General features: G+C 49.9%; 1 protein-coding gene across 1 annotated transcript in view; it reads right to left on the bottom strand.

Moving 5' to 3' along the window:
• Positions 1 to 24640, bottom strand: part of LOC144798912 (uncharacterized) — a 160695-nt gene that overhangs the window by 56517 nt on the left and 79538 nt on the right. Inside the window, exon 5 of the mRNA XM_078670024.1 lies at positions 11506 to 11993. Coding sequence (XP_078526150.1) covers positions 11506 to 11993 — 488 coding nt within the window. The remainder of the gene's footprint in view (positions 1 to 11505; positions 11994 to 24640) is intronic.

Genomic DNA, 24640 nt, shown 5'->3' on the forward strand with positions numbered 1-24640 from the left:
TTCCTATTCATCCAGACAGCCAGTTCCTTTTCGGATTTTGTTTAAATGGAAGGAGCTATATGTTTACACGAGCTCCTCAAGGTTTCACAGAAAGTCCTAGTATTTACAGTCAAGCACTCAAGAGACAACTAGACAACATTCACATGCCAACTGACACTGCCCTGCTCCAGTATGTCGATGATCTACTGATCACAGCCCGTTCTGAGCGTGCTTGCGAGCAAGCATCCCTTACAGTTTTGTATTTCCTAGCCGAGATGGGGCACAAGGTGTCCCCTTCTAAGCTTCAATTCTGTGTCCAGCAAGTGGTCTACTTAGGACACTTACTGTCCAAGAGGGGTAGGCAGTTGACACCAGCCCGTATCCAGTTAATAGCGAGTCTTCCTCAGCCCAAGACCCAGAAGGAGGTACGTGCTTTTATTGGCCTTACTTCTTATTGCAGACAATGGATTCCCCAGTATGCATTTCTAGCCAAACCACTGATACAGTTAACGACACAGGAGGCAGCCGTATCGACTGTCCTCCCTTGGACATCTGAACATACACTTAGTTTCAATGAGTTAAAGAAAGCCCTATGCCAAGCTCCAGTTCTAGCTACACCGAACTACAGTAAGCCTTTTACACTTTTCGTTACTGAACGTGAAGGTACAGCATTATCTGTTCTCACACAAGATCAAGCAGGACAATACAAGCCCTGTGCTTATTTTTCGAGCACATTAGATCCTGTAGCCCAGGCTCTGCCTGCGTGCCTCAAGTCAGTTGCAGCCACAGCATTAGCTATCAGACAAAGTGATTCCATAGTCTTAGGACATACCTTGACAGTACAAGTTCCACATTCCGTGGAAGTTCTTTTAAACCGAACACAGACTCAGCACTTGACAATTGCACGTTTAACAGGTTATGAATTGACACTGTTCCAGCCACACATAGAAATCAGACGCTGCAACATCCTGAATCCTGCTACACTGTTACCATCAGTTACTTCAAATCCAGCCACACATGATTGCGTGGAAGTAGTTAACATTACGACAAAGCCAAGACAAGATCTGACAGATATTCCGTTATTAGATCCCGACCTGACACTTTATGTGGATGGTTCATGTATGAGAACTAGTACAGGAGAACTAGTCGCCGCATATGCAGTGACTACTGACACCGAAGTTATTGAAACACACCGTATTGACACTCTGTCCGCTCAAGCAGCAGAGCTAGTTGCTCTGACACAAGCCTGTATACACGCCAAGAACTTGAAAGTTAATGTTTACACAGATTCACGTTACGCATTTGGAGTTGTACACGACTTCGGAGTGCTCTGGCAGGAGAGAGGTTTCATGACTTCTCATGGAACCAAGATTCAGCATGGTCTCCTTATTCAAGCTCTGTTAGATGCCATACACTTACCGACATCTATTGCTATCATGAAGTGCAAAGCACATACGAAAGTTACTGACATTATTTCCCAAGGTAATGATCTAGCAGACCGCACAGCCAAGCTTACAGCACAGACTCCAGACATTCAAGTTAATCAGACACATACTCCAGATCCGACTACATGTATGACAGTTAAGGACCCTACTCAAGATGTCATAGATATCCAGTTACATGCTACTCCTGAAGAAATCAAGAAATGGTCCGAACAAGGAGGGGTCCAGACAGATCAAGGATGGTTAACAAAGGGTAGAGCCACATGGTTTCTCCCCGACTCTATGGTTCAAGTCATTATTAATACCGCACATAGTCCAGCACATTTAGGAGAAAAAGCTATGTTAGACAGTATCCAGAACATTTGGTTCAACAAGCATTTACGAGCTGCAGCCAAGCAGAAAGTCCGTACCTGTATGATATGTTGTCAGTTTAATCCAGGTAAAAGTGTCCCGGTGGAACAAGGTGGATTCCAGCCCCCTGACCACCCTTTTGAGGTCCTCCAGATGGATTATATTCAGATGGAGCGATGTCGAGGTTTCAAGTATGTCCTTGTAGTTGTATGCGCTTTGTCCAGGTGGACAGAAGCATATCCAGTCCCAGATTACACAGCCGCGACCACTGCCAAGCAGTTGGTTCGTGAGTTCTTCCCCCGTTATGGACTCCCTAGAGTCGTATATTCTGACAACGGCCAGCCATTCTCATCTGAACTCATGAAGCATGTTTCCCTTTTGCTAGGGTACCAGTGGAAGTTCCATTGTGTACGCCATCCTGAAGCAGCCGGTCTCGTAGAGAGACATAATCAGACTCTAAAAATTCGTATCGCAAAGGTATGCAAAGAAAAAGGTGTGGACTGGCTGATAGCTCTGCCAGTTGCTTTATTTTATATGCGCATGGTCGCACATTCCAGATCAGGTCTGTCCCCGTATGAGGTCGTTTTCGGCCGCCCCCCTAATATGTGGGGTACTCCTAGACCCCGAAGTATTACCGATGTTTCAAGTAATATGCTGACAGATTACCTAGCTTCCTTGATGTCTGCCCTCAACTCATGTCGTTCACAGGTTGCCGCCGCATTTCCAGACAATACCGAGGTGGCACCGCATGAAATCGTTCCAGGATCCATGGTGATGGTCCGCAACTTTGACAGATCAAGTCCGCTGGAGCCTCGTTGGAAAGAGCCCCGACAGGTCCTCCTCACCACCCGTACAGCCGTGAAGTTGGAAGGACGCAAAGGCTGGGTGCACCTTTCTCATGTTAAACTTTTTAATGGATTGAAACCCGTCTTAAAGAACATTTCCCAGGATTTGAAGGATTACCAAAATATTGTTCTCAAGGACTGTCCCGCAAAAGACATTGCTACAACCCCTCCCCTGTTAGAGAAAACTCCGCAGCAGGAGTATAAACAGAAATTAAGGTCTAGTAAAATAAGTCAGTCAGTTTGATTGTCTAAGTCCTCCCCTAGGTGAAACGGTTAGACTGTTTCTGACATGTATAAAATAGACCCCCATAGTGAGAGAGTTAGTCAAAACTCAATCCGATGCATCGTTTTTCTATGTTTCATATTGTTTCTTAGCATTATGATTTCCTGCACCAGTTATGCATTTTTCTTGTATTTCCCAGTTCTTCATGTAAATAAGTCTGCTAATGCTACAGTAGAGCACACGTTTAGTGATCTGCCTCCTCATGAACTCTCTTACCGCCTCGCCATGCGAAATAACTCATTTATCCGCATGTTACATTACTCACACCAGTCCAGCAATGCCACTAATTGTTGGGTGTGTGGTCGACTCCCCCCTTTCCAGATACCGAAGGGAGTCCTGCCACTTTTTCCTTATCCATTCTCACATAATGGTTCGTGTGGAGCATGGTCCACGTTAACGTCATCCTCAACAGATATGTCTTTTCTTAACAGTACATGTTTTCCAGACAAGCAAGGTCCCCCCCACAGAACAGGGTTAGATCTAGAAAATGAAGTGTATAATTTAGGTAATTATTCTTCGAATTTCATGGTCTTGAATGTTCAGTCTGATACTACTCCAGACTTACCTGCTATTTCAGTACTACCAGTCAAAGGCGAATTATGTGTCCGAAATTATGGTTCCGTACATGTAGGACACAGTGATTGTACTACTATTGTCAAGTATAGTGACAGTGGGAAATCTATTTTTAAAGCTTCACGTTATTCTTATTTTATTTGTGGTCAAACCGCATATGTCCGTCTGCCCCTCGATTGGGAGGGAACCTGTTACATTGCCTTCCTACTGCCACCAGTTTTCCTAGCCCCACCTGATTATCATAGAAACACACATCTAGTACACGTTAGACATAGAAGGGAGTCCCCAATTGTCGATTATACTGAAACTGCTCTAGAACAGTATACAGATTTCAACAGAGGTTTCTTTTTCTTTATAGGACCTATCCAGAATAGTAAACTGATCCGTAGGTTAACCAGAACCCTCGAAGCTGTAGTAAATGAGACTGCCTCTGCTCTAGGTAACTTAACCGAAGAGCAATCTGCTATGAGATTTGTCGTTTTACAGAATCGTCTCGTCCTTGACGTCATACTGGCCGATAGGGGCGGGGCCTGTAGAGTCATCGGATCTAGTTGCTGCATTTTCATTCCAAATAACGCGCCGTCTGTTTATTCAGCTATAACCAGACTCCATAAAATTGCCCATCTGATACACCAAGATCCAGGCACCTGGACATGGTCCGGTTGGTTCTGGAATATAATTTCCGCATGGGGATGGAAAGTCTTGTCCTTTCTAGGTATTGCAGTAGCGATCATATTCAGCTGCTGCCTCTGTATACAATGTGGCCCTGCGATTTGCGGCATTTGTGCTACCTCTTGTATTCCTAGTCCCAAGCCCCGTTCTAAATCCCGTTCCAAGAAAATTCGAGACGAGCAAATGATACTGTATGAAATGATAGATGGTATCATGAATATTGATGTTTCCTGATGGAAACGTAGTGACAAGGAGGGAATGTGGAAAAGTAAATTTTGCCATGTTCTGTGTCCCTACGTGTCATCCATCATATGTTATGTGTGCATGATTAAATATGCATATGTATTCCCCATGTCCGATTAATGACGCAATTATAGTTGTGTCCACCTCTAGTATGCCGGTTTCCAGTCCTCGTGAATACTACGAATATCAGGCCTATGTAAAGCTACGTTGCCACGTTTCTCAGTGTGCACGTTATTCCATTGTAAAGTCCCCGTTTCTAGGCCTCAAAAGGGCCCGGACACCAGATTCAGCTCCTGTCTCCAGAAACCTCGCTGAGGAGCGATACAGCCCCCACCTGTATCCTCGACCCTTCACTTACTTCCTGCCTCGCAGTGCCCGGCCCAGCCTGGCTCAGTCTCTGAGTCTGCCAAGAATATGTTATGATTCCAGTTATCAGTTCAGTCCTCCTTCTCTGCATTCCTAAGCTACTGAACTGCATCAATAGTTTCCGTCATTGTCTAGCCTTCACGTCTCCACGTTAGAGAAATACTGCATTTAATGGTCATTTAATATTCTTCATCACGCACTACATGTAGAATAATGCATGGTCCAGTCTTAGAATCAAGTTAGCCTTTCCCCTCCTAACTTCTAGTTTATATCAACATGTTCTCTAAACATCAGATACTAGATACTGTTTAGGTACATGTCGCCCTGACTCTCCAGACTTCAGTCTCTGCTCCTAGCACAGAGTTCATAGCCCCCAGCTTCTCCTAGTAATACGTCATTGCTAGTTTGCGCGCACCATCAGGTTAGAGGTCCCGGCTCCTTAGGTAGCCCCCTCCATGGTTTCCGCCCTATTCATGACATATTCTGTTACGTTTGCATCACATGTCTATGTATACGCCCAGTTACACCTACTTTCGCCCTTATCTTTCGCGACTGCTACGCGTCACGCCTTCTCTCCACCCACTGCTACGCCTACTGCAATGTAATGCTATGTGTTTGCGTTATGTATATATGCTCATGTATTGTTATTAAAAGTCAGCGCGCTCATCCCAGATCCAGCCCCAGCAGCTGCTGGGCCCTGCCATCCTATTCCTATGCAGGTTGTCCTGTTCCTGTCCTTATGCTGTATTAAACCTGCAAAACTCCTACTACCTCGAATCTTGACTCTTATTTATTGAGCTATCTGTTATGATATATGTCTAGTCAAAAATAGGGTATTATTTATTTATTTACCACATCCCGACCGCCTCCACGGCGGTTTCCACGGCCGCCACCGCGTTGGATGTTAGTCTGCGGTGCGTGGCTGGCAGCACGTGTGGGGGCGCCCCTTCCTTGGCCACGAAAGGAGCGAAAGGCACCCGTTTGCTGGCGCGGGGCCGAGAGGCCCAAGGGCCTGGCTGTAGCCCTGGAGTCCTTAAAGCTCTCAAGCGCATGGTCCGCCTTGTCGCCAAAAAGGCAATTGCCATCAAACGGCATGTCCATGAGAGTATTCTGGACATCAGCCGAGAAGTTGGCGGACCTCAACCAGGCGTGGTGACAAATCGCCACCGTCGTTGCCATCGCCCTGCCCAGTGAGTCGGTGGTATCCAGCCCACACCGGATAGAATATCGTGCTGCATCCCGGCCTTCCACAAGGGCCTGGCCGAGTTTAGCCCGTACCTCCAACGGGCATTCTGGCAGCACTTCGGCGACCGTATCCCACAGAGAGTGGGTGTAGCGGCCCAAGAGGCATGCGGTGTTGGAACACCGCAGTCCCAGACTCAGGGAGGAGAATACCTTTTTGCCGTATTGCTCATACCTCTTGGATTCCCTGTCAGGCGGAGCCGACGGGAATGCGGACTGGGAATTGGAGTCCTGGATCACCAGGCTCTCAGGGGTGGGGTGGGTGGACAGGAAACAAGGGTCGCCCGGGGCCGGGCGGTGGCGTCTGGCCACGTTCCTATCTACAGGCGAACCTGCAGCGGGCTTGGACCAAGTGCCCAAAAGAACGTCGGTTAAGGCCTCATTAAACGGCAGCAGAGGCTCAGCCGAGCTTGACTGCGGTTTAAGGACCTCAGTGAGGAGGTTAGTCCTCACGGCCGCGACAGGGAGCTCAAGGCCCAAGGCCTTGGCCGCCCGCGTCAGCACCACACTGTAGGTTGCCCCCTTCTCCGTAGCCACGGTAGGAGGCGAGACAAAACCAGTGTCTTGCGAGGTGCCCAGACCACTGGCATCCCCAAGTCCACCTGTCCAGTCCTCCTGGGACTGACACTCCCGTGTCAGAGGGTCCTCAGACCCCTCCCAATTCTCCTCATCACCCATCTCCTGGTACTCAGGGGTGTCAAATGATGGGGACGGTTCATTGACGTAGAACTCTCCAAACGGCGTTGAGAGCGGCGCCGGAACCGGATCGCGGGAGGCATCAGGGACGGCGCCGGAAATGACACCTGAGGGGCCGGTGAGGTCGTTAGGTCAACCGGCGACGACCCAGATCCAGAAGCGGATCCAACGGGGGCCTGCGGCGCCGAGCCCGAAGGCGCCGTCGGCGTCTGGGCCGAAGCACCCGACCCGCTAGGGCCCCCAGACGGGTCCGCTGGGCCCAACGGCGCCCGGAGCCCGTCGGAGGAGTGAGAGACCTCATGGCCATGAGGAAACATTCGATCTCCTTCGGAGTCGCGCGTGGCCTAGAGACCGGAGGGTATGAGGCCGGACGCGACGCCCGCGACTTCGATGGAGCCGCGTGGGTGGTGTCACCCGGACCCCCGGCCGCGTTGCGGGAGCATCGGGGGCAGTCGGAAGAGCGATGACGTCTCTTCGACTTCTTGTGCTTACCTGACGACGTCGACCCTTAGGAGTGATGTCGACTCCCGGAGCTATGGTGGCTCCGCTCCCGCGACCTGTCCCTCGACCTCCATCCGGACCGGGACCTTTCACGGCGCGGGGCCAACTGCCGGAGCTCGAGTCGCTTGCGGGACCGCTCCCGCCTAGCTTTCGAAGTTAGGGCCCGGCAGTCGGAGCAGGTCTTGTCGTCATGATCGACGCCGAGACTTAAAACCTGGCATCCCTACCGGCACCGTTCGGAGTCGAAGACTCGAAAGAATGATCAAAAAGGATCAAAAAAGTTTTAGTCAAAAATGACTAAGGTACCAATTTTTCCGGATCTGCGCTGCTGGCGCGGAAAAAAGAACTGACGTCAGCACGCGGATGCGGCGTCTAAGTACTCCGACGACGTCATCACGGCCCCCACGACGACGGACGCGGAGCCGCAGACGCCTACCGACGCGCAAGGGTACTGCTACGCAAAAATTTCCGGATCCAGTCTGACGCCTGGGGATATTCTAAGGTAAGGAATCTATCACTAACGTGTCTCTTTCAGATACAGGTATTCATCTTTCAGTCTCAAAACTCATCTTGTTAGATACAAAATGAATATTCTTACCTGCACATGCATATGATTTTTACTCCTCTTATTGCCTACCTTTAAATAGAATTATTTTTTCTTTTTGACGATTGTAGTCTGAATTGAAGTGGTATTTATTATCATATACAGTATCAGAGTTGCTAAGCCTACCACCTCCTAGAGGAAGTCTTGACTGCTTGTTCTCACTAACGAGAAAGTACCCAATTCGAGTATCTTGGTTAACTAACTGGGAGGCGATATGGCCTAGTGGCTAGAGCTGCAGACTTTGAAACCATGGGGCCCAGGTTTGAAACCTGGCTTTGGTGCTTGACTTAACGTCATGTAATTCTGAACAAATCACTTGATCTACCTTTGACTAGAAATGTAATGTGTGAATTATATTTGTGTAATCCCCAGTTGATGTGCACGATCTTCAAGACAGTGTTCCATTCACCCAAGTAATGTAAGTACATTGTTGCTTTCTAGCTATGTTTATGATACATAAATACCAATACATACACACAACTTAATCAATCAATAAATCATAGCATTTATAAAGTGCACTACTCAACCGTGAGGGTCTCAAGGCTCTGGGGGAGGGGTGCTGCTACTGCTCGAATAGCCAGGTCTTGAGTAGACTCCTGAAGGCAAGTAGGTCCTGGGTCTGCCGTAGGAGGATGGGGAGGGTGTTCCAGGTTTTGGCGGTGAGGAGGGAGAACAAGCTGCCGCCGGTGGTCGCTCTTCGGATGCGGGGGACGGTGGCGAAGGCGGCGAATCGGAGATGGCGGTTCGGGTGTAGAAGGTGAAACGTCAGTTGAGGTATGCTGGTCCGGTGTTGTGGAGTGATTTGTGAGCGTGAGTGAGTAGCTTGAAGGTGTTCTTCTTGTTGACCGGGAGCCAGTGCAGGTCTCTCAGGTGGGGTGTGTTGTGGCTGCGGCGAGGGATGTCGAGGATCAAGCGTGCGGAGGCGTTCTGTATGCGTTGGAGTCGTTTCAGGAGTTTAGCCGAGGCTCCTGCGTAGAGGGCTTTACCGTAGTCCAACCTGCTGCTGACGAGTGCCTGGGTGACCGTTCTTCTTGTTTCAGTGGAGATCCACCTGTAGATCTTGCGGAGCAGGAGGAGGGTGTTGAAGCAGGAGGACGAGACGGCGTTGACTTGCTCGGCCATGGAGAGTATTGAGGCGAGGATGAACCATAGGTTGCATGCGTGGTCGGTGGGTGTTGGGGCTGCTCCCAGTGTGTCCGGCCACCAGGAGTCGTCCCACGACGAGGGGGTGGAGCCGAGTATGAGGACTTCCGTCTTGTCTGAGTTCAGTTTCAGACAGCTGTTCATCATCCAATCGGCGATGGCTTTTATTCCTTGGTGGAGGTTTGCTTTGGCGGTGAGGGGGTCCTTGGTGAGGGAAAGGATCAGCTGGGTATCGTCGGCGTAGGAGATGATGTTGAGGTTGTGCAGTCGGGCGACGTGAGCGAGTGGTTGTAGATGTTGAACAATGTCGGGCTGAGGGATGATCCTTGGGTACGCCGCAGATCTCGGTGGCTTCGGATTGAAAAGGGGGGAGACGGATGCTCTGGGTTCTGTTGGAGAGGAAGGAGGTGGTCCAGTCCAGTACTTTGTCTCGGATCCCTGCGTTGTGGAGGCGTGTGCGTAGGGTGCGGTAGCAGACAGTGTCGAAGGCGGCTGACAGGTCCAGGAGAATGAAGGCCACGGTTTCGCCGTTGTCCAGTAGGATCCTGATGTCATCGGTGGCGGCGATGAGGGCAGTTTTGGTGCTGTGGTTGCTGCGGAACCCGTACTGGGACGGGTCGAGGATGCTGTTCTCCTCGAGGTAGCAGGTAAGTTGTCTGTTGACGGTCTTCTCGTTGACCTTCGCCAGGAGCAGGGAGATGGGATGGAAGTTCTTGAGGTCCTTGGGATCAGCATTGGGTTTTTTGAGTAAGGCGTTGATCTCGGCGTGCTTCCAGCTCTCTGGGACGGTCGCGGTCTTGAAGGAGATGTTGATGTTCTTGCGGAGATGGCGTGCGATGGTGGCGCTGGCTTTATTTAAGATTTTGTGTGGCCATGGGTCTGATGGAGAATCGGAGTGGATGGTGTTCATGAATTTGATGGTGTCGTCGTAGTTTATGTTGGTCCAGGTGAGCAGGGGGTTGGTGAGGAAGGTGGCCGTGAGAACTTGAGTGCAACTTTACTGGTCTCCCAGGGATATTAGTGGAAAGCAAAAGGACCAACACAGAACACTGCAGAGTAAGCACTGACCGTCCCAAGAGCCCAGGAAATGGCCTCAGACATGCTCTGCAGGATCTGATGAAAGATAAACAGTTTATTCCCTTTTGGCTCCCAATGTTCCGTATTTGTTCTGGACATTCAAGGTAAAAGAGGCACACACAATGAACTGACTGAGCTCAAACATCAGCATCAAGTTGAGCACGACTGATGGCAATGAGTAGTCTGGTCAGAGGTGTGCGACTAGATAAGGCTAATGGGAAATGGACAATTCATGAATCCTGGCCTGAAGGAAGAGGCGTAGCCTGAAGGAAGAGGTACACCCAGCTGCCATTTTTCTACTTTTTATTTAGCCCTGAAGCAAAAATCCTCTCCCTCATATGAAATATCCAAACCTATTTTACGCTTCTTGTGCTTCATTGACTTGTTGCCCCTACGAGATGCATTAATCTGGCATAATGATTAAGTCAAGTCAAGGACATTTGTATCGCGCACATATCACATCAGGGGAGTCTCATGGCGCTTACAGACGGCTCTGACAAGAGAAACAGGTGGGTTAATTTGCAAAAAGCCAGGTCTTTAGCTTCTTGCGAAAACAGCTGTGTTCAGGGATGATGCAGAGATTAAGAGGCATTTTATTCCATGAAGCGGGGGCGAGAAAAGAAAACGCGCGACCTCCGTTTCTAGAGGTTTGTATTCTCAGGGGCGTCAGTCCTGACTCATTACTAGATCGGAGTTCTCTTCGAGGCTGATACCATCTTAGCTTTTGAGACCAATATTTTGGACCGTTTCCGTACATGTGTTTGTGGACCAAGCATAAGGTTTTTAAAGAGAATTAGGGCCAGATGTAGGTAGGCATTTACCGGTCGGTAACGGCCGAATTCGGTGATAGAGAACTCTACAAAACGCAAATATAAGTACACATTTCTTAAATGTCTGGCCTTACTATCTTTGGAGGGGCACTTCCTTTGCCATCTGGATTTCATTTTTCATGCCCAAGACTTAAACACATACACACACAATACAACTGTACAGGGTGAACCTTTTTTATAATGTACATATAGACAAATAAAAATGACAGACCAGGGGTTTACGAAATTAAATATGGTAAAAAAAATGACCCCAAGCGTCTTCATAATTCTTAAGCTACAGTGCATTAGTTAAAATACTTTATGTAGTCTTTTGAGAATAAAAACAGAAAATGAATTTTCATTTATTTAAAGAAATATATATATAAATATGTTCTTATTCTACTGTACATCACTACCAATAATGCATCTGACATTTTCCTAGCCCGATGTTACATTTAACAAAACTGTAACGCGGATTAAGGGGAACTACAAAAAGAGAGCTAACCAGATCTGGCAGCTAACCATAAGACTGGAAAACCACCATGAGATTTTTTTACTTTGCCATTGTGAGACATCAAGTGCTACTTGAGGCTGGCATGCAAACAATTTAGTTACTCAGCAACTTATTAAGGAAACCCATTTATTTTGAAATGATGCATAACAAATACAAAACACTTACGTTCTGATGCTCGTAACTGAGTCGATGGCTTGGATTCCACAATGATTTCAGAGACAAATGATTTGGGATTATCTGTCCTTTCTGGGTTCTTGGAAGTGCAAGGTACATTAGAAACGGGCCAAGGTTCAGAAGACGTAGTCTTTTGTGATATTACACATTGTGGAAGCTCCATCTCCGTCACAACAGAGGTTGTCTTGGGAAGAGAAATCTGAACAGGAGATTTTTCAGAATCAGTCTGCGTTCCTTTGGTTAATCTCACTTTTTTCTTCTTGCGAACTGGGATGACTTTACGAAATCTTTTCTTTGCCGCTGCAATATTTCTTGCAAGTATCATGGCTCTCACTGACTCATTTGCGAGATCTTCAGGAGACCTCTGGTATGCATTAGCTTGGACTTCTGAATCCCTCGTGACTTGTTTCAACTTTTGCATTTCCAAAAGTTTTAACCTATAATATTTATACTCATATGTACTCTCATCAAACATAAACCTACAAGAAAACATGAGATGATAAATGATATAGAGGTTTACAGAATTATCTACAGATTTTTCCAAGATACCAAGACGATGTTTTCTGTGGTGAATGATAGAGAGAGTGAGGGTTTCTAATATTTATTATACCAACAGTAATCAAACGTTATCCCCGCTCCAGCTGAAAAAAAGAGTTATAAGTAACAACAGTTTCAGGTCTGGTGATCTGTCACAACACACCACATACTTTTGAATTACTTCCCTTACTAACTCAGGGAAACCTTGGTTTTAACAAAATATTTTTAATACAGTAACCTTTATTACTCACGTAACCAAGCCACCTCATTACTTGGGCCTCACTTTTCTGGCCTATCTTTTGGATAGGGTGAATGGTTGTTCTGCATCAGCCACGCTTACAGGAGCACAAACACACACCACAACAGTACCCTTCAGTCTCTCAGGTTAGGTTCTGTAGAGGCTGCAATCACTTACTGGTGCCACCGACCTTGCAGTCAGCCCGAGACAAATTATGAAATTCCTCCAACTGGTGCCATAGTGTCCTGTTCTGCAGGGTCTTGGAACAATCCTAAGGACATTTGGCCTGGGGTCATTAAGTATCTTATTCTAGTCAGGAATTTATGTAGAACAAACTAATTTCTGTAAATGATGTTCCACACGCCAACTGAAGAACAAAGCCTGCGTAGTCTGAGCTCATATGCAATCCCTTTCCATTATCCAGATGCCATTCCATTAATTAGAAATGGATATGGTGGGAATATTGGTGCAGGGGTCAGTGATAGCTGCTGTTCATAGTCGAATATACTGCCAAATGTCAAGAAGCTTTTAGACTCTAGGGAACTACTGCATTGTGTGAGAAAGTGCCATCTTTCTTGCATTGGTATGCCCCCACTTTTTGCTGAACTGCTGATGTGCTTTGACTGTGTGTGCCCTCGGCTCCTGACAACTAGGTACCCAGAGCCTATGTTCCTTCCCTAAAGCTGTATTGAAACATAACCCAATTGGCATCTCTGGTCGCCTATCAGCCCCTAGTAAATGGTGCCCTAGGTGTCCAGGGCCTGGTGACCAGAGAAGACCCCCAAGGAGTTCAGCACTTATTGTGCCACCCTTGGGGGCCCTGTACCCTGACACCCACACACTGCCTTTGCAGGGTGAGTGTCTAAATACAGAAATAAACAGAGTCGACATGGCACACATCCCTGTGTGCCATGCCCACAGAAGGAGTAGTTTCTGTCCTGTAACTCCAGTTCTGTAGTAGGGGTATCTCTGTCATAGTCATAATCTAGTGAATAGTCCCGCCCATGTGCGTGGACCCCGGAGCAATCAAAAATAATCTCTTACAGTGTAAAAAAATGCAGAAATGCATAGACACTTAAGAGAGAATTTAAAGACAGATAATGCAGCCAAAAAGGCTACACTGTCCAGTACTTCAACTAGAAATTCCACCATAAAATCCACAAAACAGCAAAGCCTGCACAGATTTCCCTTGCTTAACAGCAAAATCCCTCAGGAATGATAGAGAGAAGAACCTGGACAGACAAGCCCCATAGGCTGCCATTATGTGGCTTAAATAGGATACTGTGCCTTTAAGGAACCTTCCAGAACCTTCTCCCAGTATCCCAGAATGCATAGCAGGTCCAACTTAGCCTCAGTTCTTTTTGAAGGCGTAAAAAACGCCAGACCTGTAGCATTATGAACATGAATAACTCTCCACCGGGGAGGCGGGAGGGCGCTTATGACTATAACAGAGATACCCCTACTACAGAACTGGAGTTACAGGACAGAAACTACTCCTTCTGTAGTAGGGGATCTCTGTGTATAGTCATAATCTAGTGAATAGAATGGCAAGCCCATCCCCACACCAAGCGGCGGTGGAGAATAAAATAACGCCACTACAGTGCGAACAGATTCCGCAGCGAAGCCTGCCCAACCTGAGCGTCTGCCCTGGCATCAGTGTCCAGGCAGTAATGCTTAGCAAAGGTATGGACCGACTTCCAAGTGGCCGCCTTGCAGATCTCTGCAATGGGAACATTACGGAGCATAGCTGTCGTAGCAGCTTTGCCCCTGGTGGAATGAGCCTTAGGTTTGCCCCCTAAGGTCTTATTAGCTTTGCAGTAACACAACTGTATGCAGGACACAATCCACCTCGAGACGGACTGTTTAGGGGTAGCAAGACCTGTCCTGACTGAGCCATAATTGATGAACAATTGGTCTGACCTACGAATATCTTTAGTCTTATCAAGATAAAACTTCAGCACCCTCCGCACATCCAGGGAATGTAAATACCTTTCCGCTGGAGATGAAGGATTCTGAAAGAACGTAGGCAAAGTGATAGTCTGGTTGATATGAAAATCAGAGACAACCTTGGGAAGAAATTTAGGGTGAGTACGCATAACAACCTTAGCATTATGAAACACAGTATAAGGTTCTTGGCAACACACTGCCTGAATCTCACTCACCCTGCGGGGCGATGTAATGGCCACGAGGAACGCCGCCTTCCAGGACATGTGCTGCAATGAAGCCTTATGAATGGGCTCAAAAGGCTCCTTCATCAATCTGGACAGCACCACATTCAGGTCCCATGAAGGCGAAGGAAGCCTGACAGGAGGAAACACTTTCTTCAAGCCTTCCAAAAAATCATTGATCACAGGGATCTGGAAAAAGGAAGTCTGTGAAGGGCCTTTCTTGTAGGCAGTCAAAGCAGCCAGATGAACCTTAATGGAATGGACATTAAGGCACGACTGCGCAAGATGTAGCAGATATGGAAGGATGACATCTTCCTTGCATGTCGTAGGGTCATAGTTCTTAGACCTACACCAGATGCAAAACCTCTTCCACTTGTAAGCAATAGAAGTCCTAGTGGAAGGTCGCTTAGCCTCCTTCAGTATGTCCATACAATCCTCTGGGAGATTCAGATGGCCATATTGCACTATTTCAGGAGCCATGCCGCCAAACTCAAAGACGAGAGGTTGGGGTGCACCATCCGCCCCCCGAACTTCGTGAGAAGGTCCGGCCTGCACGGCAGCTTCATGTGAGGAAGGAGAGATCGGTGAAGCAGGTCCGTGAACCACCACTGTCTGGGCCATTCCGGGGCAATCAGAATCATTCTCGCCCTGGATTGGGACAGCTTGATGAGAACCGCCGGAATCAGGGGAATTGGTGGAAAAGCGTACAGAAAGCTGTTCGACCAGTCGATCCATAACGCGTTCCCCAGCGTCCCCGGCTGGTAGTACCTGGAGGCGAAGCCTCGGCATTTGCTGTTTTCGGCGGTGGCAAACAGATCTACGTCTGGAGTTCCCCACCTTGCGAAGACTTCTCCCAGTACTTCGTCGTTTATGACCCATTCGTGGTTTTCCTGAATGAGTCTGCTCAGTTCGTCTGCCTGAACATTCTGCACACCTGGCAGATGGGTGGCCGTAATCGACAGTCCTCGAGCCAGAAGCCAGTGCCAGATCGCCTGCGCCTCCTGCAACAGAGTGAGCGATCTCGAACCCCCCTGCTTGTTGAGGTAATACATCGTTGTCGTGTTGTCCGTCTGAACAAGCAGAGAGTTGGTCTGAAAGGACGGATGAAAGGCCTTCAGTGCCAAGTGAACAGCTCTCAGTTCCAGGAAATTGATGTGGTACGTGGACTCCGTCGGGGACCACGTGCCTTGAATTTGTAGGTCTTCGGAGTGCGCTCCCCAGCCTTGGAGAGACGCATCCGTCACGATGGTCTGTGTGGGAATGTCCTTGTGGAAGGGAACCCCTCTGAGGAGATTCTCCTTCGAGCACCACCACCACTTCAGAGACTGAAGAGCACGTAGAGACAGTTGTATCTTGTCGTCCCAAGAACCTCTCCTCTGGTCCCACTGATCCTCCAAGCACTCCTGCAGAGGTCTCATCTGTAGCCGTGCGTGAGGAGTGAGGAAGATGCAAGAGGCCATCGATCCCAGTAGAGAAGACACCGTCCTCACAGTCGTAGACGGAGTGTTCATGAGAGCCTGAGCCTTCCGAACAAGTGTTAAACGTCGCTCTTCCGAAGGAGACACGCTTGCTGACAGCGTATTGATGGAGGCTCCCAAGTACTGGATGCACTGGACCGGAGTCGGGACAGACTTGGACATGTTGATGTGCAACCCCAGCTTGTTCAATAGAACGCACGTCTTCTGGAAGTGCGCCTGAGCTTCCGAGAAGGAGGAGGCCTTGATCAACCAATCGTCCAGGTACGGGTAGACAAACACCTTGTTCTTCCTCAGGTGTGCCGCTACCACTGCCATGCATTTCGAGAAGGTCCTGGGTGCAGACTTCAGCCCGAAGGGAAGCACCGTGTACTGATAGTGGTTGGTGCCGACTTGAAAGCGCAGAAACTTCCTGTGTTTGCATGCAATCGGTACATGGAAGTATGCGTCCTGTAGATCTATGGCACACATCCAGTCTCCTCGTTGCAGCTGGGGGTAGATCTGATGCAACGACAGCATGCGAAACTTTTCTCTGCGAATCCACTTGTTTGCCTGTCGCAAGTCCAGAATGGGCCTGAACTCGTTCTTGTCCTTTTTTCGGACGAGAAAGAACCGAGAGTAAAGACCTCTTCCTCTTTGAGACAGAGGTACGTCCTCTATCGCCCTTTTCCTCAGCAGGATGTCTGCCTCCGCCTGGAGCTCGCGCAGTTGATACTGCGAGCTGACCGGAGGGATCGATGGAGGAGGGCTGATGAACCGAAGACTGTATCCATTGCAAACAATATTCAGCACCCACTTGTCCTGAGTAATTTTTCTCCACTCTGCCAGAAAAAATTGAACGCTTCCCCCCACCGGAGCGGGTAACGGACGAGGGGGAAGTAACCGCTCAGGGTCGAGACCCGGCCGGGCCCTTGGTCGCGGTAGAGGACTGTTGTCTACCTCTACCCCCTTGGCGTTTCTGGAAGGGCCGCCTGTACTGCTGCTGCTGTTGCTGCTGTTGATGTTGTCCAGCAGACTGTCCCCTTCCACGACCCTGCGACCCAAACCGACGTTGGAACTGTCGGTAGGGTTTCTTCTCCTTGGGCTTCTCCAAGCCCACCGCCGTCAGGGTCTCCGCCTCGGCCTTCATCCTGGCCATCTCGTCATCAGCGTGTTTTCCGAAGAGGGTATCTCCGGAAAACGGGAGATTCGCCACGCGTTGCTGTGCTTCCGGTTTCAGTGACGTCAACCTGAGCCAAGCATGGCGTCTCTGGTGAATCCCGTGGCAGTATCCGTGCGCTGACAGCAAGGAGATGTCCGCTGCGGCGCCGATGGCCTGGTTAGAGACCAGCATCCCCTCCTGGACGATCTCCATGAAGTCCTCCTTGCGGTCTCGAGGGACAAGGTCCGCAAACTGCTCCATCGAGTCCCACAGTGCCCGGTCGTAACGCCCCAGCAACGCCGAGTCACTGGCGGCCTTCATTGAAGAGGCGGACGTACCACACGCTTTACGACCAGCAGAGTCGATCCAGCGGCTCTCCTTGTCCGGAGGCACCGTGGACGCAGGGGAGGTGGCATGAAGCTTTCGGGCAGCCGTCACGATCACCGAATCCGGTACCGGGTCCTTCCTAAAGAAGGCTGGGTCCGAGTCCGGAGCCCTGTACTTTTTTAGGATCCTGGAAGGCGCTGACTTCACCACTGCCAGCGTCAGGAATAGCTGTTCAGCTGGCTCAAGGAGCCCTGGCACCAGAGGTAACAGGGGGCGAGACAAGTGCCTTTTGTGTAATGTCTCAAAAATCACAGAAGTAGAAGTTGTAGGCGCTTCAACCTTGGTTCCCAACTTCGCCGCTCCACGCAGGAGAACCTCCTGAAACGTGCCAATATCGTCTATAGGAGACACCCTAGTCTCCGGCGAATCAGACAACGTGGGCGAGTAAGAACGGGTCCCAGAAGCAGAACGTGACCTGGACCGACGTCTCTTATGGTGATGCCTGGATCTCGATGAAGATCCACGTCCACTCCTCGATCTGTCCCGTCTCCCCGAGCGAGACCTCGACCTCTTGGGTCTCGGACGTTCCTTCGGCCTCCCCGGGTCAGAAGTCCTAGGCTTCTTAGGAGTCTTCTTCGGTGGCGTCGGAAACTTGGGCATCGACACCGCCCTCGGCGGGACCGGGGGTGGAGGAGTAACCGGACGCGGGGTCTGCGGAGCCGGCATCGGAGGTGGGGTCGGGGCCTTCGGAGGCGGACCCTTCGGCAAAGTAGGCCGTGAAGGAGGTGCAGAGGGCTTCTTCGGGGTATCCACCTCGGAATGCGCCGTTCCCGGCGAGCCACCATCCTGTCCGGACCGTGGGGAGCCCCCCACAGTCCTGGGCCTGTCCTTAGGACCCCCAGACGCCGAAGATCGGTGCCCAGACGACGACCGAGGGTCCTTCGACGTCGAGCGGCCCTTCGGCGTCGACCGTTTCTCACTTCTCGACGTCGAACCGCGTCTGCGTCTCGACGTTGACCCCGACCAGATGGACGAACCACGAAACCTCGACGACGGGCGATGGTGCCTCGACGGCGACCTCGACCTCTTCGCACGTCTCGACGTCGACCTCTTGGATCGTCTCGACGTCGACCTCTTGGATCGTCTCGACGTCGACCTCTCGGACCGTCTCGACGTCGATCCCCTTGAGCGTCTCGACGTCGACCTCTTCGGCGCCGGAGACTTCTTCCGTCTCGACGGCGGCCTCGACGACGAGGATCCCCTCGACGACGTTGTCCTCGACGGCGAACGGCGGTGTCGCCTCGACGGCGAGCGCCGACGCCGTGCCCTCCGATGTCGACCACTCGACGCCGACACCGACGACGAGGAGATCGACACCGGCTTCGACGGCGGCCGGAACACGTCCCTCGACGTCGACGGGCGACGTTTTCTCAACCCAGAGCCCTGGGGAGACCGGGAACTGGCCGTTGACCGTCCTCTCAACGTCGTGGTCAGAGCAACTGACCCAGACGGAGATCTAGGGCGAGGGCTGGACTTCCTGCCCCTGGGGAGCCCCCCAGAGGCCTCAGCATGGGCAGAAGGAGCCCCTCCTGACCCACCTCGTGCCTTCAACCTTCTTTCTTCAAGTCCCTGAAGTCTGATCTTCTTCCTCTCCTTCAGGGTCCTTCCAGAGAAGCCTCTGCAGATCACACAGTCCTCAGGGATGTGGGAAGAGGGAAGGCAGAGAATACAGACCTCATGGGGGTCTGACTTGGCCTTCTTCCTTGAGCACTCCGGGCATTTGTCGAATAATGCAGGCATTATGGACAAAAAAGAGTGCAGAAACTCAAGAAGAAAGTCACCAAAGTACTTTAAAAGCACCAAAAATCGAATTTAGTGTAAAACACCAACAAAACCCTTAAAAGGGAGAGCTCAATGCTCCAGGGTCCTGCTTGCAGGAGCCGGAAAAAAGAACTGAGGCTAAGTTGGACCTGCTATGCATTCTGGGATACTGGGAGAAGGTTCTGGAAGGTTCCTTAAAGGCACAGTATCCTATTTAAGCCACATAATGGCAGCCTATGGGGCTTGTCTGTCCAGGTTCTTCTCTCTATCATTCCTGAGGGATTTTGCTGTTAAGCAAGGGAAATCTGTGCAGGCTTTGCTGTTTTGTGGATTTTATGGTGGAATTTCTAGTTGAAGTACTGGACAGTGTAGCCTTTTTGGCTGCATTATCTGTCTTTAAATTCTCTCTTAAGTGTCTATGCATTTCTGCATTTTTTGACACTGTAAGAGATTATTTTTGATTGCTCCGGGGTCCACGCACATGGGCAGGACTATTCACTAGATTATGACTATAACAGAGATACCCCTACTACAGAACCCACTGCCCTGGCATACTTTAGTCACTCCTCTAGCTGGGTGCCCTATGCCAGTGGTGTGGGCACAGGTGCATGAGCCCTGTGCCCCTACAGTACCCAGTCATTCCTGGGCACTGTAAGTGCAGTGATGTCATTAAGAGTATATGGTGCTGGGAGTTTGTCATTACGAACTCCACAGCACCATAATGGCTACACCGAAGACTGACAAGTTTGGTACCAAACTTCTCAGCACAATAGACCTGCACTGATGCCAGTGTGGGATTTAATGTAAAATGCACCAGAGGGCATCTTAGAGATGCCCCCTGAAAACCTAACCTACAATCCACGTCTGGGCTGAGTGGCTGCAGAGGCTGCCACACAGCAGACATGTTGCTGGACCCCTGGGTAGAGAGCCCACCGCTCTCCTGGGCCTGCAACAATGCACATCCTGGGTGAGCTGCTAGGTCTCCTCCCCCAGGATGGGCAGGGGGAAGCTTCAAAGGCATGCTGCCTCTGTGAGCTTCTCCAGACCATTTGCTGTATCCAGCAAATAGCTGTATATTCCTTATGAATCACTGCAATAACGAAAACGTTTTTACTAAACTGTTTTCAGCTTAGATCCCAGGACTGAATCTAGGATCCCGTCCTGGAACTACCAGAGTAATCTACAAAGTAATCAGCTGTATTTATATAGAAAACCCTTTGAGCTCAATGCTAAATTGTGTTTAGGTACAGGGGTTGCAGTAGGCAACACAATTCTATTGTGTTTACAAAATGTATTGCCTTTCTGCAAAGTACTCATCTGAGACCTCTCATATTGAAAACAGTATATTTAACAATAGATTTTGATACCTGTTGGTTCTAAAAATAAAACAACTATATCTTTGATATAAAAACAATTTTTCAGTCTTTGAGTGTGTGAAACCTTTTGCTGACTGAGTGGGTACAACAAATGCTTTGCACTGCCCTCTGGTACTGCCTTACTGCTCGACCAAGCTACCACTTTAGAGAGTAAGGTCACACCTGGCTTTAACCTCTGTTATACCTCTGGGGTTTGTGGATTCTATACACACTGTACCTTATCTTGGTCCAGTATATATAGAGCCACTTTCTCACACACATCATATATGTGATCCCATTGTTCTATTTCTTTGCCAAAATTGATCTACCATCAGAAGTGATCATTTATCAAAGCACAAACTACAGTTACAAAAGATGGAACAAGTGACTTTCCAGATTAACAATATTAGAACCACCATATACCATCACCAAAATAAATGGATAGTGGGCCTCTGGTTGGTGGCTGCTCACAAGCAGGCCACAAGGTTGTGGGAGGAAAGCTCCTGGTGTTAAGCTCAGGGCCAAGGGGGATCCGAGTTATCACACAAAGTGCACCCGCAGCGGCGGCTGGGAGCAAGGTGCTGTTTTGGCAATGGGTGCCCTGTTTTCAATGGGAGTTGCCGACTTTGGCTGCAGGCTCAGTCCAGGAAGACTTTCGGGAGGAACCAACAGCTGGGCAGGTAAGTTGGAGGGCTTGGGACGTAGGTGCACTTCGGCTGGATGCAGGGGTGTCTTTTGAGGTCGGATTACACCTTACCAGCCCTCTCTTGGTGGGAGGGTTGGGGTTTCCGAGCAGAGGCTGTAGACGACCTCGGGAAGTCATGGAGGGGTCAATTCACATCTGGCTCAGACTCTGGAGTGCTGGGGGACCTCGCTGGGACTGGTAGGCCACTTGAACTTGGGCCGTAGGCAACGGATGCAGTGGTGGTTCCAGCGTCTGGTTTCTTTGTCCACAGCAGGCTCCGAGTCTGTCTTGGGAGTTTATTTTGAACAGAACTAGAGTTCACAGGAGATGCAGTCTTTGTTGAAAGCAGTCAGTCCTACCAGGGTACTGGTGGTCCATGGCTGTAGGACAAGGTGACTTTTGGCGCAGGATCTCTGGATAATGCAAATGGCCGGTAGGCTGGAGACAAGTCAGTTCTTCTCTGCAGTCTCCTCTTCTGGGCGTCTTCTTTCGTCCTTCTTCATAGGTTGCGGGAATCTGTCTTCTTGGTGCAGGGCTGCCCCTAAATACTGTATTTAGGTGGAGTTTTAGGGGTCTTGAGGTCAATAGCCAATGGGCTACTGACCTTAGGATGACTACACCCTTGGGGTGCTCACCCCACTCACAGGAGTGGGCACAATCCCTAATCCTGATTGGAGAGTACCTGCCATCTGCAAGATGGCGGGCACTGAAGAGTGGGCTTCACCCCGCCTCCCCCACCTGAGGGGTGGAATTGGCAGAGGTGGGCACACCTCTCTCGTGACTTGTTTTTCCTGCCGGGTCTCCCACATAAAGTGAGTGGTAGAACCAGTGGGGACCAGTTGCTGAAAGCAGCAGTTGGTCTGGGGAGGCTCACACAGGCGGCATGCCTTTGAAGCTTTCCCTTCGTGAACCCTGCCCATCCTGGGGGAGGAGGCTTAGCACCTCTCAGGATGTGCATTGTTTCAGGCCCCAGAGAGCAGCAGGCTCTCAACCCAGGAGTCCAGAAACATGTCTGGTGGTGGCAGCCCAAGCAGCCACTCAAGTCGGGACACTAGAAGTTTGTCAAGTTCCAGGGGGCATCTCTAAGATGCCCTCTGTCGTGCATTTTACATTAAATCCCACACTAGCATCAGTGTGGGTTTAATGTTCTGAGAAGTTTGATACCAACCTTCCCAGTTTTCAGTGTAGCCATTATGGTGTTGTGGAGTTCGTAATGACAAACTCCCAACACCATATAGTTCAAGTTCAAGTTTAACATTTGTATAGCGCACTACTCACCCAGAGGGTCTCAAGGCGCTTGAGGGAGGGGGTAATTTATTTATCGAATATCCAAGTTTTTAGTTGTTTTCTGAAGGAGAGGTGGTTCTGAGTGAGGCGGAGGTGGGTGGGGAGAGAGTTCCAGGTTTTGGCCGCTAAGTAGGAGAAGGATCTTCCTCCCATAGTGGATCTATGGATGCGTGGAATCGCGGCGAGGGCTTGATTGGACGATCGTAGTTGGCGGGTGGGGGTGTAAAAGGACATGCGCATATTGAGGCATTCGGGTCCAAGGTTGTAGAGTGCTTTCTGTGCGTGGGTGAGGAGACGGAATGTTATTCTCTTATTGACGGGGAGCCAGTGGAGGTCTTTCAGGTGACCGGAAATGTGAGCTTGGCGGGGGATGTCAAGTATGAGTCTGGCTGAGGCGTTTTGGATGCGTTGGGAGTTTTTTCTGTAGTTTGGCTGTGGTTCCGGTGTAAAGGGTGTTTCCGTAGTCCATTCGGCTTGTGATTAGTGCGTGGGTGACCGTCTTTCTTGTTTCGGTGGGGATCCATCGGAAGATTTTTTTGAGCATGTGTAGGATGTTGAAGCATGATGATGAGACGGCGTTGACTTGTCTGGTCATCGAGAGGGAGGAGTCCAGGATGAAGCCCACGTTACGTGCGTGGTATGTAGGTGTGGGTGCGTTTCCCAGGGCCGGTGGCCACCATGAGTCGTCCCAGGCGGAGGGGGATGAGCCTAAGATGAGGACTTCCGTTTTGTCGGAGTTCAGTTTTAAACGGCTGTTCTTCATCCACTCGACTACTTCTTTCATCCCTTCGTGTAGGTTGGTTTTGGCGGTGTTTGGGTCTTTGGTGAGGGAGAGGATCAGCTGGGTGTCGTCTGCGTAGGAGATGATGTTGAGGTTGTGTTGTCGCGCGATGGATGCGAGGGAACTCATGTAAACGTTGAAGAGGGTGGGACTGAGTGATGATCCTTGTGGTACGCCGCAGATGACTTCGGTGGCCTCTGATCTAAAAGGGGGGAGGCGGACTCTCTGGGTTCGTCCGGCGAGGAACGAGATGATCCAGTCTAGTGCTTTTCCTTGTATTCCGATGTTGCTGAGGCGTTGTATAAGGGTGCTATGACAGACTGTATCGAAGGCTGCGGAGAGGTCAAGTAGGATGAGGGCAGCTGTTTCTCCGTTGTCCAGTAGAGTTCGAATGTCGTCTGTTGCTGCGATGAGGGCGGTCTCGGTGCTGTGTTTGGCTCGGAAGCCGGACTGTGAAGGGTAGAGGGATTTGTTGGATTCGAGGAAGGCGGCGAGCTGACTGTTGACGGCTTTCTCAATGACTTTGGCAGGAAATGGGAGGAGCGAGATGGGGCGGTAGTTCTTAAGTTCAGTGGGGTCTGCTGTGGGTTTCTTCAGAAGTGCGCTGAGTTCGGCATGTTTCCAGCTTTCTGGGAAGGTAGCGGAGTTGAGGGAGCAATTGATGACGTCTTGGAGATGGGGTGCGATAATGGAGTCTGCTTTGTTGAAAATGTGGTGGGGACATGGGTCGGTTGGCGATCCTGAGTGGATGGAGTTCATCAGACGGATGGTGTCTTCAGTGGTGATTGGGTTCCAGGCGCAGAGGTTGTTGGAGGGGTGTTTTTGTTCAGGGGTGGGTGGGGTGGACTGTTCTCCGGGCTGGTTTTCAAAGCTGTTATGTATGTCGGCGATTTTGTTGTGGAAGAATGAGGCTAGGGAGTCGCAGAGGTCTTGGGAGGGAGTGATGTTGTTGGTGCCGGCGGTGGGGTTGGTAAAATCTTTGACGATGTTGAATAGTTCCTTGCTGTTGTGGGCGTTGTCGAGTCGATCCTTGAATGCTGATTTCTTGGTGGATCGGATCAGTTGGTGGTGTTTGCGGGTGGCGTTCTTGAAGGTGGTCAAGTTGTCAGTGGTGGGGTTTTTCCTCCAGGCTTTTGAGGGTGCGACAGAACTTTTTGGATTTCTTAAGGTCATCGTTGAACCAGGAGGCTTTTTTGCTGTTTTGCTTGATTTGATGTTTTTTCAAGGGTGCTAATTCGTCCGCGCTGTGAGTGATCCATTGTGTGAGGTTGGTGGCTGCTTGGTTAGGGTCTGATGATTTGGTAGGAGGGT

This window comes from Lissotriton helveticus, chromosome 12 (genome assembly GCF_964261635.1).
Source record: "Lissotriton helveticus chromosome 12, aLisHel1.1, whole genome shotgun sequence".
Classification (NCBI taxonomy): domain Eukaryota; kingdom Metazoa; phylum Chordata; class Amphibia; order Caudata; family Salamandridae; genus Lissotriton; species Lissotriton helveticus.